The sequence below is a fragment of the Gobio gobio genome, assembly GCF_949357685.1.
Source record: "Gobio gobio genome assembly, chromosome: 22".
NCBI classification, from domain to species: domain Eukaryota; kingdom Metazoa; phylum Chordata; class Actinopteri; order Cypriniformes; family Gobionidae; genus Gobio; species Gobio gobio.
This window is the reverse complement of record NC_137118.1, coordinates 2,278,636-2,301,158: the sequence shown is the minus strand read 5'-3', so window position 1 is coordinate 2,301,158 and position 22,523 is coordinate 2,278,636. Positions and strand designations below refer to the sequence as shown.

The following is a 22,523-nucleotide window of genomic DNA, read 5'->3' as shown; positions in this document are numbered from 1 at the left end:
GTATTCACACTCATACTCTACATCACAGTGTTCATACTCATACTCTACATCACAGTATTCATACTATACATCACAGTATTCATACTCGTACTCTACATCACAGTGTTCATACTCATACTCTACATCACAGTTCATACTCACAGTATTCACACTCATACTCTTATCTGCACAGTATTCATACTCATACTCTACATCACAGTGTTCATACTCTACATCACAGTAGTCATACTCATACTCTACATCACAGTGTTCATACTCATACTCTACATCACAGTGTTCATACTCTACATCACAGTATTCATACTCATACTCTACATCACAGTGTTCATACTCATACTCTACATCACAGTGTTCATACTCATACTCTACATCATAGTGTTCATACTCATACTCTACATCACAGTGTTCATACTCATACTCTACATCACAGTGTTCATACTCTACATCACAGTATTCATACTATACATCACAGTATTCATACTCGTACTCTACATCACAGTGTTCATACTCATACTCTACATCACAGTGTTCATACTCATACTCTACATCACAGTGTTCATACTATACATCACAGTATTCATACTCATACTCTACATCACAGTGTTCATACTCATACTCTACATCACAGTGTTCATACTCTACATCACAGTGTTCATACTCATATTCTACATCACAGTGTTCATACTCATACTCTACATCACAGTGTTCATACTCATACTCTACATCACAGTGTTCATTCTCATACTCTACATCACAGTGTTCATACTCATACTCTTCATCACAGTATTCATACTCATACTCTACATCACAGTGTTCATACTCATACTCTACATCACAGTGTTCATACTCATACTCTACATCACAGTGTTCATACTCATACTCTACATCACAATTCATACTCATACTCTACATCACAGTTCATACTCACAGTATTCATACTCATACTCTTATCTGCACAGTATTCATACTCATACTCTACATCACAGTTCATACTCACAGTATTCATACTCATACTCTACATCACAGTATTCATACCCATACTCTACATCACAGTGTTCATACTCATACTCTACATCACAGTTCATACTCATTCTCTACATCACAGTTCATACTCACAGTATTCATACTCATACTCTTATCTGCACAGTATTCATACTCTTATCTGCACAGTATTCATACTCTACATCACAGTTCATACTCACAGTATTCATACTCATACTCTCATCTGTACAGTATTCATACTCATACTCTACATCACAGTGTTCATACTCAAACTCTACATCACAGTTCATACTCACAGTATTCATTCTCATACTCTTATCTGCACAGTATTCATACTCATACTCTACATCACAGTTCATACTCACAGTATTCTTACTCATATTCTTATCTGCACAGTATTCCTACTCATACTCTACATCACAGTGTTCATACTCATACTCTACATCACAGTTCATACTCACAGTATTCATACTCATACTCTTATCTGCACAGTATTCATACTCTTATCTGCACAGTATTCATACTCACACTCTTATCTGCATAGTATTCATACTCATACTCTTATCTGCACAGTATTCATACTCATACTCTTATCTGCACAGTATTCATACTCATACTCTTATATGCACAGTATTCATACTCATACTCTTATCTGCACAGTATTCATACACATACTCTACATCACAGTTCATACTCACAGTATTCATACTCATACTCTACATCACAGTTCATACTCGCAGTATTCATACTCATACTCTACATCACAGTTCATACTCACAGTGTTCATACACATACTCTACATCACAGTTCATACTCGCAGTATTCATATTCATTCTCTACATCACAGTTCATACTCACAGTATTCATACTCATTCTCTACATCACAGTTCATACTCATACTCTACATCACAGTTCATACTCGCAGTATTCATACTCATTCTCTACATCACAGTTCATACTCACAGTGTTCATACTCATTCTCTACATCACAGTTCATACTTGCAGTATTCATATTCATTCTCTACATCACAGTTCATACTCGCAGTGTTCATACTCATTCTCTACATCACAGTTCATACTCATTCTCTACATCACAGTTCATACTTGCAGTATTCATACACATACTCTACATCACAGTTCATATTCATTCTCTACATCACAGTTCATACTTGCAGTATTCATACACATACTCTACATCACAGTTCATACTCATACTCTACATCACAGTTCATACTCACAGTATTCATACTCATTCTCTACATCACAGTTCATACTCATTCTCTACATCACAGTTCATACTCACAGTATTCATACTCATTCTCTACATCACAGTTCATACTCATACTCTACATCACAGTTCATACTCGCAGTATTCATACTCATACTCTACATCACAGTTCATACTCACAGTATTCATACTCATTCTCTACATCACAGTTCATACTCACAGTATTCATACTCATTCTCTACATCATAGTTCATACTCGCAGTATTCATACTCATACTCTACATCACTGTTCATACTCACAGTATTCATACTCATTCTCTAGATCACAGTTCATACTCATTCTCTACATCATAGTTCATACTCGCAGTATTCATACTCATACTCTACATCACTGTTCATACTCACAGTATTCATACTCATTCTCTAGATCACAGTTCATACTCATTCTCTACATCACAGTTCATACTCACAGTATTCATACTCATTCTCTACATCATAGTTCATACTCGCAGTATTCATACTCATACTCTACATCACTGTTCATACTCACAGTATTCATACTCATTCTCTAGATCACAGTTCATACTCATTCTCTACATCACAGTTCATACTCACAGTATTCATACTCATTCTCTACATCACAGTTCATACTCATACTCTACATCACAGTTCATACTCATACTCTACATCACAGTTCATACTCATACTCTACATCACAGTTCATACTCGCAGTATTCATATTCATTCTCTACATCACAGTTCATACTCACAGTATTCATACTCATTCTCTACATCACAGTTCATACTCATACTCTACATCACAGTTCATACTCGCAGTATTCATACTCATTCTCTACATCACAGTTCATACTCACAGTGTTCATACTCATTCTCTACATCACAGTTCATACTTGCAGTATTCATATTCATTCTCTACATCACAGTTCATACTCGCAGTGTTCATACTCATTCTCTACATCACAGTTCATACTCATTCTCTACATCACAGTTCATACTTGCAGTATTCATACACATACTCTACATCACAGTTCATATTCATTCTCTACATCACAGTTCATACTTGCAGTATTCATACACATACTCTACATCACAGTTCATACTCATACTCTACATCACAGTTCATACTCACAGTATTCATACTCATTCTCTACATCACAGTTCATACTCATTCTCTACATCACAGTTCATACTCACAGTATTCATACTCATTCTCTACATCACAGTTCATACTCATACTCTACATCACAGTTCATACTCGCAGTATTCATACTCATACTCTACATCACAGTTCATACTCACAGTATTCATACTCATACTCTACATCACTGTTCATACTCATTCTCTACATCACAGTTCATACTCATTCTCTACATCACAGTTCATACTCACAGTATTCATACTCATTCTCTACATCACAGTTCATACTCACAGTATTCATACTCATTCTCTACATCACAATTCATACTCATTCTCTACATCACAGTTCATACTCACAGTATTCATACACATTCTCTACATCACAGTTCATACTCATTCTCTACATCACAGTTCATACTCACAGTATTCATACTCATTCTCTACATCACAGTTCATACTCACAGTGTTCATACTCATTCTCTACATCACAGTTCATACTCACAGTATTCATACTCATTCTCTACATCACAGTTCATACTCACAGTGTTCATACTCATTCTCTACATCACAGTTCATACTCACAGTATTCATACTCATTCTCTACATCACAGTTCATACTCATTCTCTACATCACAGTTCATACTCACAGTATTCATACACATTCTCTACATCACAGTTCATACTCACAGTGTTCATACTCATTCTCTACATCACAGTTCATACTCACAGTATTCATACTCATTCTCTACATCACAGTTCATACTCATTCTCTACATCACAGTTCATACTCACAGTATTCATACACATTCTCTACATCACAGTTCATACTCACAGTATTCATACTCATTCTCTACATCACAGTTCATACTCACAGTATTCATACTCATTCTCTACATCACAGTTCATACTCGCAGTATTCATACACATTCTCTACATCACAGTTCATACTCATTCTCTACATCAAAGTTCATACTCACAGTATTCATACTCATTCTCTACATCACAGTTCATACTCACAGTATTCATACTCATTCTCTACATCACAGTTCATACTCACAGTATTCATACTCATTCTCTACATCACAGTTCATACTCATTCTCTACATCACAGTTCATACTCACAGTATTCATACACATTCTCTACATCACAGTTCATACTCATTCTCTACATCACAGTTCATACTCACAGTATTCATACTCATTCTCTACATCACAGTTCATACTCGCAGTATTCATACACATTCTCTACATCACAGTTCATACTCATTCTCTACATCACAGTTCATACTCACAGTATTCATACTCATTCTCTACATCACAGTTCATACTCACAGTATTCATACACATTCTCTACATCACAGTTCATACACATTCTCTACATCACAGTTCATACTCATTCTCCACATCACAGTTCATACTCACAGTATTCATACTCATTCTCTACATCACAGTTCATACTCACAGTATTCATACTCATTCTCTACATCACAGTTCATACTCATTCTCTACATCACAGTTCATACTCACAGTATTCATACACATTCTCTACATCACAGTTCATACTCATTCTCTACATCACAGTTCATACTCACAGTATTCATACACATTCTCTACATCACAGTTCATAATCATTCTCTACATCACAGTTCATACTCACAGTATTCATATTCATTCTCTACATCACAGTTCATACTCACAGTATTCATACTCATTCTCTACATCACAGTTCATACTCATTCTCTACATCACAGTTCATACTCACAGTATTCATACTCATTCTCTACATCACAGTTCATACTCATTCTCTACATCACAGTTCATACTCACAGTATTCATACTCATTCTCTACATCACAGTTCATACTTGCAGTATTCATACACATACTCTACATCACAGTTCATATTCATTCTCTACATCACAGTTCATACTTGCAGTATTCATACTCATTCTCTACATCACAGTTCATACTTGCAGTATTCATACACATACTCTACATCACAGTTCATACTCATTCTCTACATCACAGTTCATACTCACAGTATTCATACTCATTCTCTACATCACAGTTCATACTTGCAGTATTCATACACATACTCTACATCACAGTTCATACTCATACTCTACATCACAGTTCATACTCACAGTATTCATACTCATTCTCTACATCACAGTTCATACTTGCAGTATTCATACACATACTCTACATCACAGTTCATACTCATACTCTACATCACAGTTCATACTCACAGTATTCATACTCATTCTCTACATCACAGTTCATACTCATTCTCTACATCACAGTTCATACTCATACTCTACATCACAGTTCATACTCACAGTATTCATACTCATTCTCTACATCACAGTTCATACTCACAGTATTCATACTCATTCTCTACATCACAGTTCATACTCATTCTCTACATCACAGTTCATACTCGCAGTATTCATACTCATACTCTACATCACTGTTCATACTCACAGTATTCATACTCATTCTCTACATCACAGTTCATACTCATTCTCTACATCACAGTTCATACTCACAGTATTCATACACATTCTCTACATCACAGTTCATACTCACAGTATTCATACACATTCTCTACATCACAGTTCATACTCACAGTATTCATACACATTCTCTACATCACAGTTCATACTCACAGTATTCATACTCATTCTCTACATCACAGTTCATACTCACAGATTTCATACTCATTCTCTACATCACAGTTCATACTCACAGATTTCATACTCATTCTCTACATCACAGTTCATACTCATTCTCTACATCACAGTTCATACTCACAGTATTCATACTCATTCTCTACATCACAGTTCATACTCATACTCTACATCACAGTTCATACTCGCAGTATTCATACTCATACTCTACATCACAGTTCATACTCACAGTATTCATACTCATTCTCTACATCACAGTTCATACTCACAGTGTTCATACTCATTCTCTACATCACAGTTCATACTCGCAGTATTCATACTCATACTCTACATCACTGTTCATACTCACAGTATTCATACTCATTCTCTACATCACAGTTCATACTCACAGATTTCATACTCATTCTCTACATCACAGTTCATACTCATTCTCTACATCACAGTTCATACTCACAGTATTCATACTCATTCTCTACATCACAGTTCATACTCATACTCTACATCACAGTTCATACTCGCAGTATTCATACTCATTCTCTACATCACAGTTCATACTCACAGTGTTCATACTCATTCTCTACATCACAGTTCATACTCATACTCTACATCACAGTTCATACTCGCAGTATTCATACTCATTCTCTACATCACAGTTCATACTCACAGTGTTCATACTCATTCTATACATCACAGTTCATACTCGTTCTCTACATCACAGTTCATACTCACAGTATTCATACACATTCTCTACATCACAGTTCATACTCATTCTCTACATCACAGTTCATACTCACGGTATTCATACTCATTCTCTACATCACAGTTCATACTCGCAGTATTCATACACATTCTCTACATCACAGTTCATACACATTCTCTACATCACAGTTCATACTCACAGTATTCATACTCATTCTCTACATCACAGTTCATACTCACAGTATTCATACTCATTCTCTACATCACAGTTCATACTCACAGTATTCATACTCATTCTCTACATCACAGTTCATACTCACAGTATTCATACTCATTCTCTACATCACAGTTCATACTCATTCTCTACATCACAGTTCATACTCACAGTATTCATACTCATTCTCTACATCACAGTTCATACTCACAGTATTCATACTCATTCTCTACATCACAGTTCATACTCACAGTATTCATACTCATTCTCTACATCACAGTTCATACTCACAGTATTCATACTCAAACTCTACATCACAGTATTTATACGTTCACATTATTCAGACTCTATACCGCTTAATCTATATTTTGCTATAACGTTTTGTCCCAGCCCGTGTAAATTTAGCAACCGGTTTTATTATCCAGGGTGTAATGTTCAGGCTAGGGAAGTTTTAGAGTAATCCTGCTCCTGGACAAAATCAGTTTTAAACTAAATTCTTAATAGATCCTTTTCACATTTCCAGGTTTCTCAGAAGCTGAAGTCGTCACTCGTCATAGTTGGGTAAACTTCTATAGAATGAGAGACTACATTAAATATATGTATGTGATCCCATTTGCTCAAACAGCAAAAGAAAAACTCCATAAAAGTGTTTTCACAAAATTCACTTCTTCTTTTTTTTTGATGATGATGATGCAACGGTAATATAATACAAATGATTGTGTTATACACGCACATACATTTAAAAAAAACTTTGCAGGATTTACGATGTTGATGACCGTTAAAACGCGTCATCATGTGAAAAGGGTCCATAGGCTTTTGATTTTTTAAATAATGTTTATTTAAGGAGTTTTGTTTAAACTGTATAAACGTTGTACTGCTGTCCTTAAATAGTAATTTAAATAGGCTGAAAAAGTTTTCATGACGTTACATCCAAACGGACCAATCGACCGCCAGAATGTGAACAGCCATTGAACGAGTAGCAGTGGTAAACCCCGCCCCATTTAACAAGACTGACAACACTTATAATCAATCAGATCTCTGCATACGCACCGCTACACCAATCAGAGAAGGCCAGTGTGTCATAGCGGCAACAAAGCTTGGCTGCGCCGTACTCTTGTTCTTACCCGGTTGTAGAGGACGTTGGAGTCACAGTCAGGAGGGGCTCTATATCAAATATTAATTTTAAAACCGTAAGCACTTACAGAATTTCAAGCCACAATGTTCTCCCGCATCGTTAGACCAACAGCCACCCTCGCCAGGAGCCTGTCAACCTCCTCTCAGGTAAAAAACGGTCATATTTGTGAACATCCGAGTGTGCTAACGTTAGCATCCATGATGTGTATGAGTGTGCAATGACGCTAATATGTCAAACTGAGATCGAAACCAAACGTACTTTTTTACTTTATTGATTAGTGGTCCTTAATAACCCATAGACTTGCATCCAGGTAACCTAGAAGTTACCTTGCTTGACATAATACGGTCTTAAGGGTTATCGAGATCCCATGAATCTAGTTGAAGTCCTGCTGTCCGTCATGAGAAGGTTTTAGTCGACCTTGCCAACTCGTTTAGTCAGTGTGGGATCCTCCAGGTTAGAGATGGCATCACTTTGACCCCCTTTGAAAGGTCATTACTGTAATACTGTGTAGGTTGTGTCGCAAGTACCACAAAATACCGAGATCAGCTTTTGTGTTGCCATCTGATATGTTTAATGAACCAAAACTACATTATAAGGCTTGTATTGGAAATATGTAAGTACGTCACACCCACACTGGATTTATTTTTCTATCCTTAACATAATGCAATGCATGTGTTTAGTTGCCATTGGTATAAGACTAATTAGTTTGACTTTAGTAAACGTGCACTAAACCACATTTATAGACTTCCTTTGTACTGTCTAAACACTTTACAGAAGTCCTTCATCACTGGGGTTAAACCCTCCCACTTCTCAACATGAAGGGTAGTAAACATTCCCACTGGCGTATTTCCAGACTGAAAAAGTCCCAAGGTTCAGATTGTGTGACCTGTGTAAACGCTTGGATGGACTAAAGGATGTTTAACATTTGCATTCCAAGTTGTTCCATTTTTTTTTGTAACTTTGTTTGTTCAAACAAAAATGTCATTAATTCCTGTTCCTCATGTCGTTCCAAACCCGTCAGACCTTCGTTCATCTTCAGAATACATATTAATATATTTGTTATTAAATCTGAAGCTTTCTGAACCCTCCATAGACAGCAACGCAACTATAGAGGACAAAACCTGCAAAAACAATAAATAAATGTGCAAATAAATGCATAAATCCACATATTACTGCATTAATAAATACATTTATATTTAAATGTGAGAGGAGATGTTGGAGTTTTAAATTGAGTTTTTATTCCATTCCATTTAATGTTTTTATTAAATGTATTATTTATTTACCCCAACATTTGTTTTATTCATTTAATTATATCCTCACACATTTAATTATCTATTTATTTATGCAGCAATATGTTGATTTATGTATTTATTATATATATATTATTTGTGTATTTTATATTTATTTATATGTATGTTTTTACATGCATTTATAATATTAATTTATATGTATATTTTATATTAATTTATATGTATATTTTAAATTAATTTATATGTATATTTTATATTTATTTATATGTATATTTTATATTTATTTATGTATATTTTATATATATTTATTTATGTATATGTATATTTATATATTTATATGTATTTAGATTTATGTATGTGTTTATATATTTTTTATATGTATATTTGTTGTATATATTTATTTATATGTATATTTATTTATTTATTGGTTTCGTCCTCCTATATGCGCTTTGACACTTAAAACTTTTAAAAAGTTCATAAAGAGATTGTAAAATGAATCCTTATGAATTGAGCAGTTTAGTCAATTTTCCACAGAAACTCAATCGCTTTATATGAAGAACAGATTGAATTTAGTCTTTTTATAATTTAATTAATGACATTTTTTTTTTTTCACTGACCTATCCCTTGAATCACTTTTTGACAACCAGATTATGATGAATGATTCCTTTAATACAAAGCAGTCAATGTAATGGCCTTTTGAGTCAAAGTTCAGTTCACTGATATAAGTTGGGTGGATCCGCTCATACTGCGATTGTGTGACACGTTGCATTTTCTTCCTCCTTGCAGAACAATGCGAAAGTAGCCGTCCTGGGCGCGTCGGGTGGCATTGGGCAGCCCCTGTCCCTCCTGCTGAAGAACAGTCCTCTGGTCAGCGAGCTGTCCCTTTACGACATCGCACACACTCCTGGAGTCGCTGCGGACCTCAGCCACATCGAGACCAGAGCCCACGTCACCGGTACACACTAGGGAGCGAACGATATGGATTTTTTAGTGCCGATACCGATTTTTTTTTTTTTTTTTTCATCTGCCTTAGCCGATGACGATACGGGCTGCCGATACTGCTTTTGCTCCCTCAATTTACAACATAAAAATGACACAATGATCATGATAACAATTTAAAAAAGGAACATTTATTGAACTAAAAAAAACTATATTTAACAAATGGTAAAAACAGGTGAGGTAGAACAAGAAAAAAAAGAGTTCAGTGGTGAAAATAAATATTTAAGCATAAATAAAATAATTACACTATTGCACACAGTATCAACAAGCAAGCAGCATAATAAAGTGCACACTGACTGTACTATACTTCATTTTAAAACAACCTAGTCTTTTAATGGTTACACTCAAAAAAATGCTGGGTTAAAAATAACCCAAGTTGGGTTTAATATGGACTAACCCAGCAATTGGGTTGTTTTTGGGTTAAATGTTTGCTTAAAACAACCCAATTGATGGGTTAGTCCATTTTTAACCCAGCATTTTTTAGAGTTTGGGTGCTCTTAACTCAATCTCTTGTAGAGCAACACCAGCGGTAATTCAGGCAAAAATCTCCCAATGCTCCACGTGAAACTTCAGTCTTTCGACCTTTTACCATCGTGTCTATTCTCAATTGATTTTGATTAATATGTGCAAGTGAGGGAGAGCAAGAGAGTGTGAAGACGGTGAGAGCTGCCCTGTGGACGCCTGTCTGGAAATAATGCAGGGAAAAAATATTGGCGAACGCAGCAGCCTTATATCGGCCGATATATCGGTCTAACACTGGTACACACACGCTTCTGATGGTTATATTCCAGTTTAGTGTTTGCAGAGAAATCATGTTTGCTATTTTAAAGTTGGCATTCAATGAAAGTTCACCCTATTTTCGATTCATCCAGGTAAAGGTGCTGTATGTAAGTTTTTGACTGTACTAAGGCATGCATACCATAATATGTTGGCAGATATTTAGGAAACGTGCTAAATTCACCTGCTTGTTTCTCTGAAGAACAAGCCAGTTATTCTGCTCTGAAATGTGCGTACGTGTCAGAATGTCTGTTTTTGTTTTGGTCCGTGTGAAACCGCACGCGGCGCACATGTGGGAACTGTGTCAATTAGGGCTGGGCGATAAAACGATAACGATATGTATCGCGATTAGGGTTGGGTACCGAACTCGGTACTTTTAAGGGGACCGACCGAATTACGCCGGTACTACCGAGTACCGATTCACTTTAAATCAATCTGTACCAAATCCCTAAAGTACCGAAAAAAGGTACCGTTGGGTACCGGTACCGATACCGGTTAAAATGTGAACAGTACCCTACCCTAATCGCGATAGACACGTAATCGATATCAAAAAGAAATGCGTTCGATAAAACGTGTTTTTTTTTGTTGTTTTTTTTCTCTTCGTCGGAAGAAACCAGAGGTTGCGAAGCAAGTTTGGTTGCATGAACAAAGGCATTTGCTCTCTGGTAACCAAGCAACGTAGGGCGTGACAGGCTAACAGCCAATCATGTAACTGTATCAAGTTTGGTTGCGCCATATCGTTGTCTCAGAGGCACTGCACCTTAATGTTTTTTTGAACACTTTCTTTGAGATGTAACAGATCATGCCATTATTATAATATTACAAATAAAAAATAGTTAGATCTCTTTTACATATTATACAAATTAAATTTAAAATAAATAAAATAAAATAAAATAAAAAAATAAAATAAAATAAAATAAAATAAAATAAAATAAAATAAATCAATTCAGATAGCTACACATTAAGAATTGGGTAAAGATAGCTTGACAATCACTTACACAATATAAAACACAAAAATACATATTTTGAACACCGGGTAGAAAATTATATACATAATTATTCATACTTACAGGTTATGATTGAGCTGGACCAGATAAACTGACACTGACCCAAGCGGTTTGCGAATCTGAGATTTGAGAAGCAGACGTCAGTAAAATGACGTTTGAGGGCGGGTCAAGTTCGCGGGCGGACCATGTGCAACATAGGCGGACATTATGCAAATGTATTTTCTAGTGAAGTAGAACCGGATTCGAATCACGAGGACTTTTTAAGGCAGACAACTTTATTTATCACTTTGGACTTCCAAACGTTTATGATATTAGACTGCATGAGAGGGAATATTGGAAAAACCGTAATAAGGGCACTTTAAAACAACATGCTTTCATCTGGTAACATGCTAGACTTCTCCAATTCTTAAACTGACGTTCTATTGTTCTGCTATAGTGTTCACTGTCTTGCCTTGCAGGGTTCATGGGAGCGGATCAGCTGGGCGCGGCCCTGAAAGGCTGTGAGGTCGTCGTCATCCCTGCTGGTGTCCCAAGGAAGCCTGGTGGGTATATATATATATATATAAGTGCATGTATAGTCCACATGGAATGGCTTTCGCAACCCATTTTATGTGTGAATGTGAGAAGATCTTCAACAAAACATTTCTGAAGATTGTGCTTTTCGTCCTTTTTCTAGGTATGACCCGTGATGACCTGTTCAACACCAATGCCACCATTGTGGCCACACTAGCTGATGCCTGTGCCCGTCACTGCCCTCAGGCCATGATCTGCGTCATTGCAAACCCTGTAAGTCTCAGAGAGATCAGTATCAGTACATCACTTTATGTTCGGCCCAGATCAGTGACCGGCCGGTCAGTCTCACGTCTTACCGCTTCTGAGCAACAGCGCCTGAAAATAGGCTAACTTTTGTCAATATAACCAACGAGACAACCGGCTTACACAGAGCAGGGCTCTACGCTAACATTTTTCTTGAGGAGCACTTGTGCTCCTAATTTAAAAAAATTAGGAGCACAGTCCAAAATATAGGAGCACTTTCTGATCAATAACACGCATTCCAATTATAACTTTCCCAGGATAATCTTTGTCCCTTTAAATTAATGTCCAGGGGCATTTTTACCATTATAAGAGCAATGTTTTCTAATCTTATTAAATGTATGCATCATCTTTTGGCAATTTCTTCAATTAAAATAGAAATGTAGTTTTTAAAATGTTAATTTAAACAATAAATTCAGTTAGAGCAATAAGACACAACCAGACTGTTACCAATCAAATTAAAGCTACACTATGTAACTTTTCCGTCCACTAGAGGTCGCCTGTTCAAAACAAAGGCGTAGTTTGATGACGCCACGTTTGAGCGCAGAATCTCGGGACATGTGGTCTTCAGCTCACAGCCGGTGGGAAAGAGTCAGGACAGGACTCGGGCAGAAATCATGTTCATGGATGTGATTATTAACATTACTGTAGTCTGAAGTAGAGCAGGAGCGAGTGTTGTGGAGCTGAACAAGGCCGCAGGAGCGATTGAAGAGCGGGACTGTTATTATGGCATAGTCGCTGGCGGGACTTTTATTATGACACGGTTGCCGGCGGCACTTCCTCTTCTCCAGTGCTGAGTGTGAGGTAACGCAGCTCTGTTTATCGTATTAGATATATCTGAGTGTGCTGAAAAGGAAGTTATGACGTTCGCTCGGCGGCTGCTATGACACTTTTTCACACTGCAGTGAGAGTAAAGTGTTTCACTGAATAAAACCGGAGACCGAGGGTGACGCAGATATGACGCAATCGACAGGTGACTCCCTCACACGCATAGCTCACACGTCCCGGTTCCTCGGTTAAAATAGCAATTTTCTCACGATTTACAAATAGTTGAAAACATTTGGGATATTCTAAGTACTCAACGGAACAAAATATATAACACTGGCCTAGTGGTTTCTGGATGTTTTACTGCAAAAATCCTACATAGTTCACCTTTAAATCAGCATCAAAAGATCAATCTTTGCACTGTAGAAGTGCCACAGCAGCTCTATCTGAAGTGCTGTTTAGACACATTTACATAGATTTAATGCAGCTCATGGGTGAATGTTGTATGAATGTTTTAAATATAACTTTTGAATTTAGAAATAGGCTATGTACAAGTTAAACTGAAACTTAGTTAAAAGCTTTATATTTTAAATAAAAAGTCCATGCAAAGTATAAATGAAAATAAAACCGCCAGTAGGTGGCGTCAAGTCTTATGTGCGAGTCGTTCATTCAATCGTTCAAACGCAGATTCATTCGAATCAAACCGCTTGGAGATGCGCAACGTTCTGGTGTAGTTTCCCGAAATAGACAGTATTGTGCCTAAAACGTTGTTAATTAATATCAACTTGTCTATTGGACTTTTGTACAAGATCACGTCAATACTCGGAGCAATAGCTGTCCGTAACTTTATGCGCTCTGGCGTTTTTAATAAACAGAACTGCACGCGTCTCGCGGAAGAACACTGCAGCCGGATCTACTTCTCTCTGTGTGTGTCTATGGCGAGTCACGCAGGGACTGTGCTCCTCCGCAGCGCTGCGACCCAAACTGGAATTGAATAGTCAGAATATAAACACTTAATATATGTGTACCGTAGTGATTCAGGGTAAGATAAAAACACGGTTTGGTAAATGGATTCATGATGTACTCACTCATATGCATCTAGTCATTTGTATGGACTGCAGCTGATACAGATTAAATCAAGCACTCATACAGGGGCGTTTTAAAATGATTTTTTTATTAATTCACTTTTGGTGGCATTTTTGCCCCAAGCCCCTGTTAATTTCCGACCTGGTTTATGATAATCCAAATGTAGTATTTCTAGTTAATTTTGGTTGCAAAGAAACATCAGCGCGAGGCGTCTGGTGAGCGCGCATGGCTGCGTCACACACGTTTCACCTGGTAAACAATCTGTGAAGTGTAGTCCGTCGCACACGTTTTTTGCTCATGCTCTGCTGACAAAAGGCATGAAAAGCAGTTGATTACAGCACAAAACGCAACAGTTGCTCAGTCAGTCAGTGTTGATGCTCTTTGGCAGTTGTAGTTTTTATTCCGATTGTATTATACATCTATTCATGAGAATCGATCGGGTCACTCGCACCGGTGCGCATAAATATTTTTTCACAGTCGCATGCAGTCATTTTCAGGCGCAAATGCGCCCAAAATGGGCGCTATGTAGAGCCCTGCAGAGATCACTGGGGACTATTTTCATTTGTTTAATATTTCAAGATCTGAGGTGAACCATTGTTGCTTTTAGTGTGACAAATATGGCAGGAACTATACACTCATTCCTAGCTGGGGACTATTTTCAGGCGCTGTGTAATATCATTGCGCCTCTGCACTCATGGGGCGGCTCACAGCTCTTGATTATTACGCAGGAATGAGAGAATAGTTCCTGCCATATCAGCCTAGAAAAGCACAACTTCGCATTTTCCGTCGGCCTTATTACACGATGTGACTACAGAAGAGTCAAGTTTTAAATAGGAAAAATATCGAAAGTCTTTGCAGGGTTTTTCCTGGGTCAAAAATGGTCTTCGGTGGTGGCTGACAGACATGGTCATCCATACACACACACACACGCACGGTAAAAAAAAAAAATACCCTACCCACTTGATCTGCAAGCGCAATACTGACAATACATTTGAAATAAATTCAAAGAAAGTTTGTAACTTTTGCTTATCTTATTTTGATACCTTGATGTTTGTTTTTGTTCCTCATTTTTACACTATTTTACTGATAATTGTTTTGGTAATCATATCAATATTAAAAAATAGTATTAAAAAATGAACAAATAGCCTAATTTTCTGCCATATACAATTTTCTGCCATATACAATCAGCTAGCTAACAACAACTTTGTTCTGGGTTCACCTCACTCCAGTCTAAACTAAATGATTTTAGGCTATTTATTTTACTACACATTGTCCACATAAATAAGCTGAAAGACTGTTGATAATTAAAAATAATTCTTACTATCCACTCTTGCTAAAGTGTAAGCACACTTGTGTTCTCATTTCAGGTGTTGTTCTGAGTAAATGATTAAACTAATTTGTGAGTTCAGTGTTGGACTAATCAGTTCTAACCAGTCGTTAAAATGATTCGGTTCAAAGGAGTCATTAGGTCGCGAATCGGACATTAGCAGACGCGTTGTGTGTGAATCCCGTATTTAGAACATCGCGAAAGATTTGTCAACACACAGAAAACACTTCATAACCGGATAGGATTTGTTTCCTGTTTATTTAAAGTATGCTTTATGTCAGCTGGTCAGAGAATCAGTCAATGTTTTTTGAGCGCATTTCACACCCAGCGGTAATTAAAGGAAAACATCGTCTGATAACGACACGTGCAACATGGATTCGGTCTTCCGACCTTTTGATTTTGATTAACGTAATATGTGAAACATTAGAAAGCTAAGAATGCTTATTTTGAAGACCGAGAGTGTGCGAGCGAGGGATGAGCTCTGATCGTTCTCTCTGTCACTCAGTTAACTCAAGTGCAGCAGCATCTGTTCTACATCACTCATAAATCACAATAACTCATCAAATAAAGCTTTGGCGGGAAAACAATTTGTTTTGGCGGCCGCCAAAAAATTTTCAATGTAGGAAAAACCCTGTCTTTGGTCATTTTAGCGACATGCTAACGGTCTAATCAGATTCAATGATCTATGCTAAGCTATGCTAAAAGTGCTAGCGCCAGACCCGGAGATCGGCTGAATGGATTCAAAAACGGTCAAACTCAACTGTTTAACTCTAGAGGAGACGGAAAATGAGCCTATTTTCAAAAATAGTGGCGTGTTCCTTTTAAAAGAAAATCACTTTCATAACTAATTGTAAGATTAAACTATTTCATTTCAATGAAGAATATCCACCTGTTGTTTAAAACTTGCTCTTATTTTATTTATTAGTCTTTATACTTGTTTTTTTTTTAATGAAAAGTCTCAATTTTTTGTTTGTATATGCTGTGGGACGCAATCGGCAGAGAAAAGTGCATCTCTAAAAGCAAGTATTAAACTTCATTGTGTATTTCAGGTGAACTCCACTATTCCCATCACATCAGAGGTGCTGAAGAAACACGGCGTCTACAACCCCAACAGAGTCTTCGGCGTCACAACACTGGATATCGTCAGAGCGAACGCTTTCGTTGCGGAGCTCAAAGTGAGTTCTGGCAACTCTATATAGATGCAGAGTTAAAATAAAAATACACGTACAGTCATTTCATTGTTTCCATATTTCCAGGGCCTTGATCCCGCCCGAGTCAATGTGCCTGTGGTCGGAGGTCATGCTGGAAAGACCATCATTCCTCTCATTTCACAGGTGAGGAAAACACAGGCATAACTTATGCAATTTAGGCAGTTTTGCATTGCAATGCCTACCGGATGAGCTGTAACTTTCATGTCAGACTAATGGTGCGTTCACACTGGATGCGAATGAAGCGTTTCGAGTGAGTGATTTACATGTTAAGTCAATGCAAAGATGCGAATAGACATTCTCAGGAGCGATTAGCGCGAATTGAGGGTTTGAGTTGAAAAATCTGAACTTTGGCGGATATTCGCGCCGCGTTAACCAATCAGGAGCTTGCTCTAGTAGTGATGACAATGAGGAGAAAATCTGTATATTAATATCTGGTTCAGACAAGTGTGCATATGATTATCACGGTGATAACATTAAATGACATGAAACACAACCCAGTCTCTTTTTGTTAAATGCAAGTTTGTTTGATCAATAATACAAATGTATAAGTAAAAGGTATAAGAAGCTACACATGAAATAAAGCAAACAATTCAGTCAAACATTCAAAGTCAGCGCTAGTCGGCTACAACGGTAACGTAAAGTTAAATAGCCTAAAAATAAAAAAGTAATGAAACTTCACTTTGCCCTCAGCCTAAACGATTTGCACACACAACAGATCACATGTTCAGAGAGGAGCTCTCTTTATAAATAAACCACAGATTTGAGCTTTAAACTACATTCTCACCTGAAAAAGTCTTTTAAACTACGTTTTGTCACACATTAACAATAGAATTTTACCAAAAAAGACGTAAGCACAGCTCATGTCAGCCATTTAACAACGAGACGAGCCGCTGGCAGAAGCCCCGCCCATGAGGTGAATTTGCGTCTGTTGTGAAGTGAATGTCACGTGCGAATGAAGCGAGTAAACTCAAAATGTACAAGTGTCCAACTTCACGATAATAGCGTGATTTTTTTTTTTCATATAATTTGCATCCGGTGTGAACGCACCATAAGTGTTTTGTAGGTTGTTGCTTTTATTTCTGTGGCGTCCCCGCCCACTGTGTATTCTCATTGGTCTACAATCCTCTACCGTAAATGTAAAATATCTTCTGATTGGCTGGGATTGTTGCAGGTTTGCTTTCGGACAGGTTGTTTATTTGGTGGAATGATAAAGATGATGTGTGTTCTTCTTTTCGTGTGGTCTTCAGTGCACACCCAAGGTTGAGTTCCCTGCGGATCAGCTGGCTGCTCTGACAGGCAGGATCCAGGAAGCAGGAACTGAGGTTGTGAAGGCTAAAGCTGGTGCAGGTGAGGACTGGGGTTTAGATGCTGTTTTCATTGCTTTAAAATGTCAATTCAGTCATTAATTCCTCATGTCGTTCCAAGACCTTCGTTCATCTTCAGACACAGATGAAGATATTTCTGATGAGATCTGAGAGCTCTCTGACCCCTCCATACACAGCAACGCCCACTTTCAAGCTCCAGAAAGGAAGTAAAGACATGGTTAAAATAGTCATGTGACTCCAGTGGTTCAGCCTTAAAGTGATGAAGAGATGAGAATACTTTAGTGCGCAAAACAAACACAAATAACCACTTTATTCATCAATCTCTTCTCGTCTGTGTCAGTCTCTTACGCTGTTGACTCAGTGAACACAGTGCAGAGCTTCCGGGTTCTACACCAGAACGCCGGCTCATTATTGGCTGACGCTGATCTTGTGAGCACAACGACAAGCGTGTGACGCAGGAGCTGACCAATAATGAGGGTCAGAGAACTCTCAGATCTCATCAGAAATATCTTAATTTGTGTTTGAAGATGAACGAAGGTCTGACGGGTTTGAGCGACATGACGAATTAATTTTTGTTGTGCGCTAACCCTTTAAAAATCCACATTAAAGGGTCATAACACGCACACTTTCTGCCAGTCTGGTGTTAATCTTGAGTATCTGTAGAGTAGTGTTGATCCTTCATATCTCCTAAGAGTCTTTAGTTTATCAGATTTATAAAAGACACACACTGAACCGATTCTTTCTGAACACAGCCGAGCTCGTGGAGGTGTGCAGTGGGCGGAGCTAAAGACACAACACACACACCACACACACACACACACACACACACACACACACACACACAACATTATACCTGGATAACTCTTGATTCTCTATACGTTGGTGTTGTTCACATTATATGCACTTACACACCGATTGCCCACAAAACACACATTTGATCAGTTTCACTCACCGCCTGCGGTTTCAACTCATGACCGGAACACACACACACATTTGCAGAACTCCGGAAACACAAACTGCATCCACTGTTTCCTTAACGCTGGGTTATTTGTGAAGCTGAACAAGCTGATCTTTCCCACACACACACACACACACACACACACACAGTGATGTTGTGAACTTCAGTTGTTTCTTAAAGTATAGAGACCAGGAGACGTCGGATCAAGACAGAAGTGATTCTTTTAATGAGAACTCTCTGTGCTGCAGGTCATCCGAAAACAGTCTGATTTAACAGTACAAAATAAGGCAATTTATCTACATTTTAGGGGGAGGGATTATACAGCAGAGGAGGAGACATTCAAACAAAGGAATGCATATGTTGTGTAGGTAAAGGACACACCCCAAACATTCCTGTCTCATCAGCCGTAATTCAATCAGCATAACAGTGCCATTCAAATGCATAGATGCTTATCCAATCACTCAGGCAGTATTGCTCTAAACTTGTCATGGTAAATAGTCAGGAAGTGCATAGAGACAAAATACTTAATGTCTCAAACACTTACACAGCCTCTCCTTAGAATTTCCTCAAGTTTACTTCAAAATGTAAAACACAAATATAGATAATGTTTTCAGTTATATTCTATTACATTTGAACCTAGATATAACAATGTATAAATTTGTAATTCAACAGTGACATTGTTGATCTCGTGTCTAAAAATACAACGCCAGCGCCGCCGATGTAACCCGAACGACGCGCTCTTGCTGTGTGTGTGTGTGTGCTCATGCCCATATAAGGAATCCCGGCCTTTATGATGTCATACAGGGCCATAGATACTCGAAAAAGAACTTTCCGAAACTAGTGTGAATCCTGAAGGAGTGTGTTCGCCACTGAAATACTCCGTCACACGTCCAACTTTATCCATGTTTACACATGAGAATCAACTCTAACAGTGTAAATAAGGCAGAATGCAGGAAATGGCTTTAGACATCCACTTTAAAAACCCCATTGAACATGATTTTGTCTGTAAACTGAATGCGTCTTTGCTCATAGGCTCTGCCACTCTGTCCATGGCCTACGCTGGAGCCAGGTTCACGTTCTCCCTTCTCGACGCCATGAATGGAAAAGAGGGCGTTGTCGAATGTGCGTTTGTGAGATCTGAGGAAACCGAGTGCAAATACTTCTCCACACCTCTCCTGCTCGGGGTGAGTCTGGCCAGATATTACCTCAGATGATCAGCAACACAAAACAGGATTTCGTTTAACAACATTTGAAATCGAATTCCTTTCTTTTCTCAGAAAAACGGCATTGAGAAGAACCTCGGCCTTGGCAAGATCTCTGCGTTCGAGGAGAAGCTGGTGGCCGAAGCCATGGGTGAACTCAAGGGCTCCATCAAGAAAGGAGAAGATTTCGTCACTAACATGAAGTGATCTGTGATTTTGAGGCGCGCTACCTGTGAAATGTCATTTATTTATGAAGCTGAGTCGTTGTATGTCAACAGGGTTCCCCAAAAATGTACTATCATCATGTTCAAAGATGCAGATGGTAAAATCCAGCCATCAATAAAACGCTCGGTTTACCAACTCAACACATCCTTCAGTTCACTCTATTCAAATATCGATATTTTGCTATGAAATTCTATTGATTTGTGTTTTGTTGTTGATTGTAAACAGATGCAGTTTGAGTTACTCATACATCAATGTGAACGAGTTTTACATAAACAGAAATGGCTCCGAGTAAATCTGCTGTGTGTTATTTTTTTATAAACGAGGATTGCACTTATGAATGTTTATTCAAATGATTTGGAGGTATTGAAATTACGCTTAATGACATTTTCTGTATATACAGCGCACGCATACAGTTGATATTCTGCTTTCCAAGCACCTTTGACCAATTCCAAACCATATTAATTTTAGTAACTATTAATAATGTTGTAGTTAAGGTTTTCTTTTACAGGTCAAGTGGGCCAAAAAAATTATTTAAAGGTGCAGTGTGTAATATTTATGAGGATATATTAACAGAAATGCAATATAATATACATAACTATGTTTTCAGTGGAGTATAAAGACTGTTATGTTTTTATTACCTTAGAATGAGCCGTTTGTATCTACACACACCACGGGTACAGTGAAGACGCCATTTTGTGTCGTCATGTTTCTACGGTAGCCCTAAACGGACAAACTTCTCTACAGTGAGCTAGCTACTCTCTAATGTCTCTGACATTTTTGTCCTGTATCAGCCACCATAGCTTCTGTGCTTTGAAAGGGAGGGGTGGGCGGGTGCAATTCACAACCTCACCACTAGATGCCGTTAAAATGTACACACTGCACCTTTAAGTCATGCTGAAAAGTCAGAAATTATTAAACGCTCATGAGAAGGATACAATACTAGAAATTGTTAATCTTTCCTCTAAAATCACTTTTAATGGGTAATTTCTTTAACACACGCCACACACACAAAACACTTGACAATTACCAACCGAACAAGATGTTAATCACATCAGGAGATAAAAAAATAAATAAAATATTACTTTTGAAACATGCTAATTATTGATTATATAATTAAATTGTTTAATGTTTATGTAACAACCAATAAAACAATAATCTTGCTTTTTTTGTTACAATATTCGTGCGGTTGTTTGTGATTAAAGGAAAAGTTACTCTCCATTTTAATGTCAATAAAATGTAATATGGAGGACGAAATCTGCAAAAACAATAAATTAATAAATACGCAAATAAAAAAAAAAGATGTCTCCAGAAAATTCTACATAAATATATACATAAATAAATGTGCAAATAAATACATCTACATATTGCAGCATAATTAAATGAATATTTGAATAATTAAATGTGCTAGGAGATTAAATGTTGGATGCGCAAAATGCTAATGAGGGGGTGTCAAT

The 22,523-nt window shown here is 37.5% G+C and overlaps 1 protein-coding gene across 1 annotated transcript; it reads left to right on the top strand.

Moving 5' to 3' along the window:
• The first annotated feature begins 8,029 nt into the window (after positions 1 to 8,029).
• On the top strand, positions 8,030 to 21,362 carry mdh2 (malate dehydrogenase 2, NAD (mitochondrial)). The gene is made up of 9 exons (XM_079804944.1): positions 8,030 to 8,270; positions 10,161 to 10,329; positions 12,616 to 12,699; positions 12,834 to 12,943; positions 17,198 to 17,323; positions 17,405 to 17,482; positions 18,607 to 18,706; positions 20,675 to 20,826; positions 20,920 to 21,362. Exons 1-9 carry the CDS (start codon positions 8,208 to 8,210, stop codon positions 21,049 to 21,051), a joined length of 1,014 nt encoding a protein of 337 aa, XP_079661070.1. The 5' UTR covers positions 8,030 to 8,207; the 3' UTR covers positions 21,052 to 21,362.
• Positions 21,363 to 22,523: the final 1,161 nt, after the last annotated feature.

Excerpts from the sequence above, each read along its gene's own strand:
- mdh2 (XM_079804944.1), top strand. The coding sequence starts at position 8,208 with ATGTTCTCCCGCATCGTTAGACCAACAGCCACCCTCGCCAGGAGCCTG. Across the intron at positions 8,271-10,160 it reads GCCTGTCAACCTCCTCTCAG|AACAATGCGAAAGTAGCCGT; the intron begins GTAAAAAACGGT and ends TCCTCCTTGCAG. Across the intron at positions 12,944-17,197 it reads TCTGCGTCATTGCAAACCCT|GTGAACTCCACTATTCCCAT; the intron begins GTAAGTCTCAGA and ends TGTGTATTTCAG.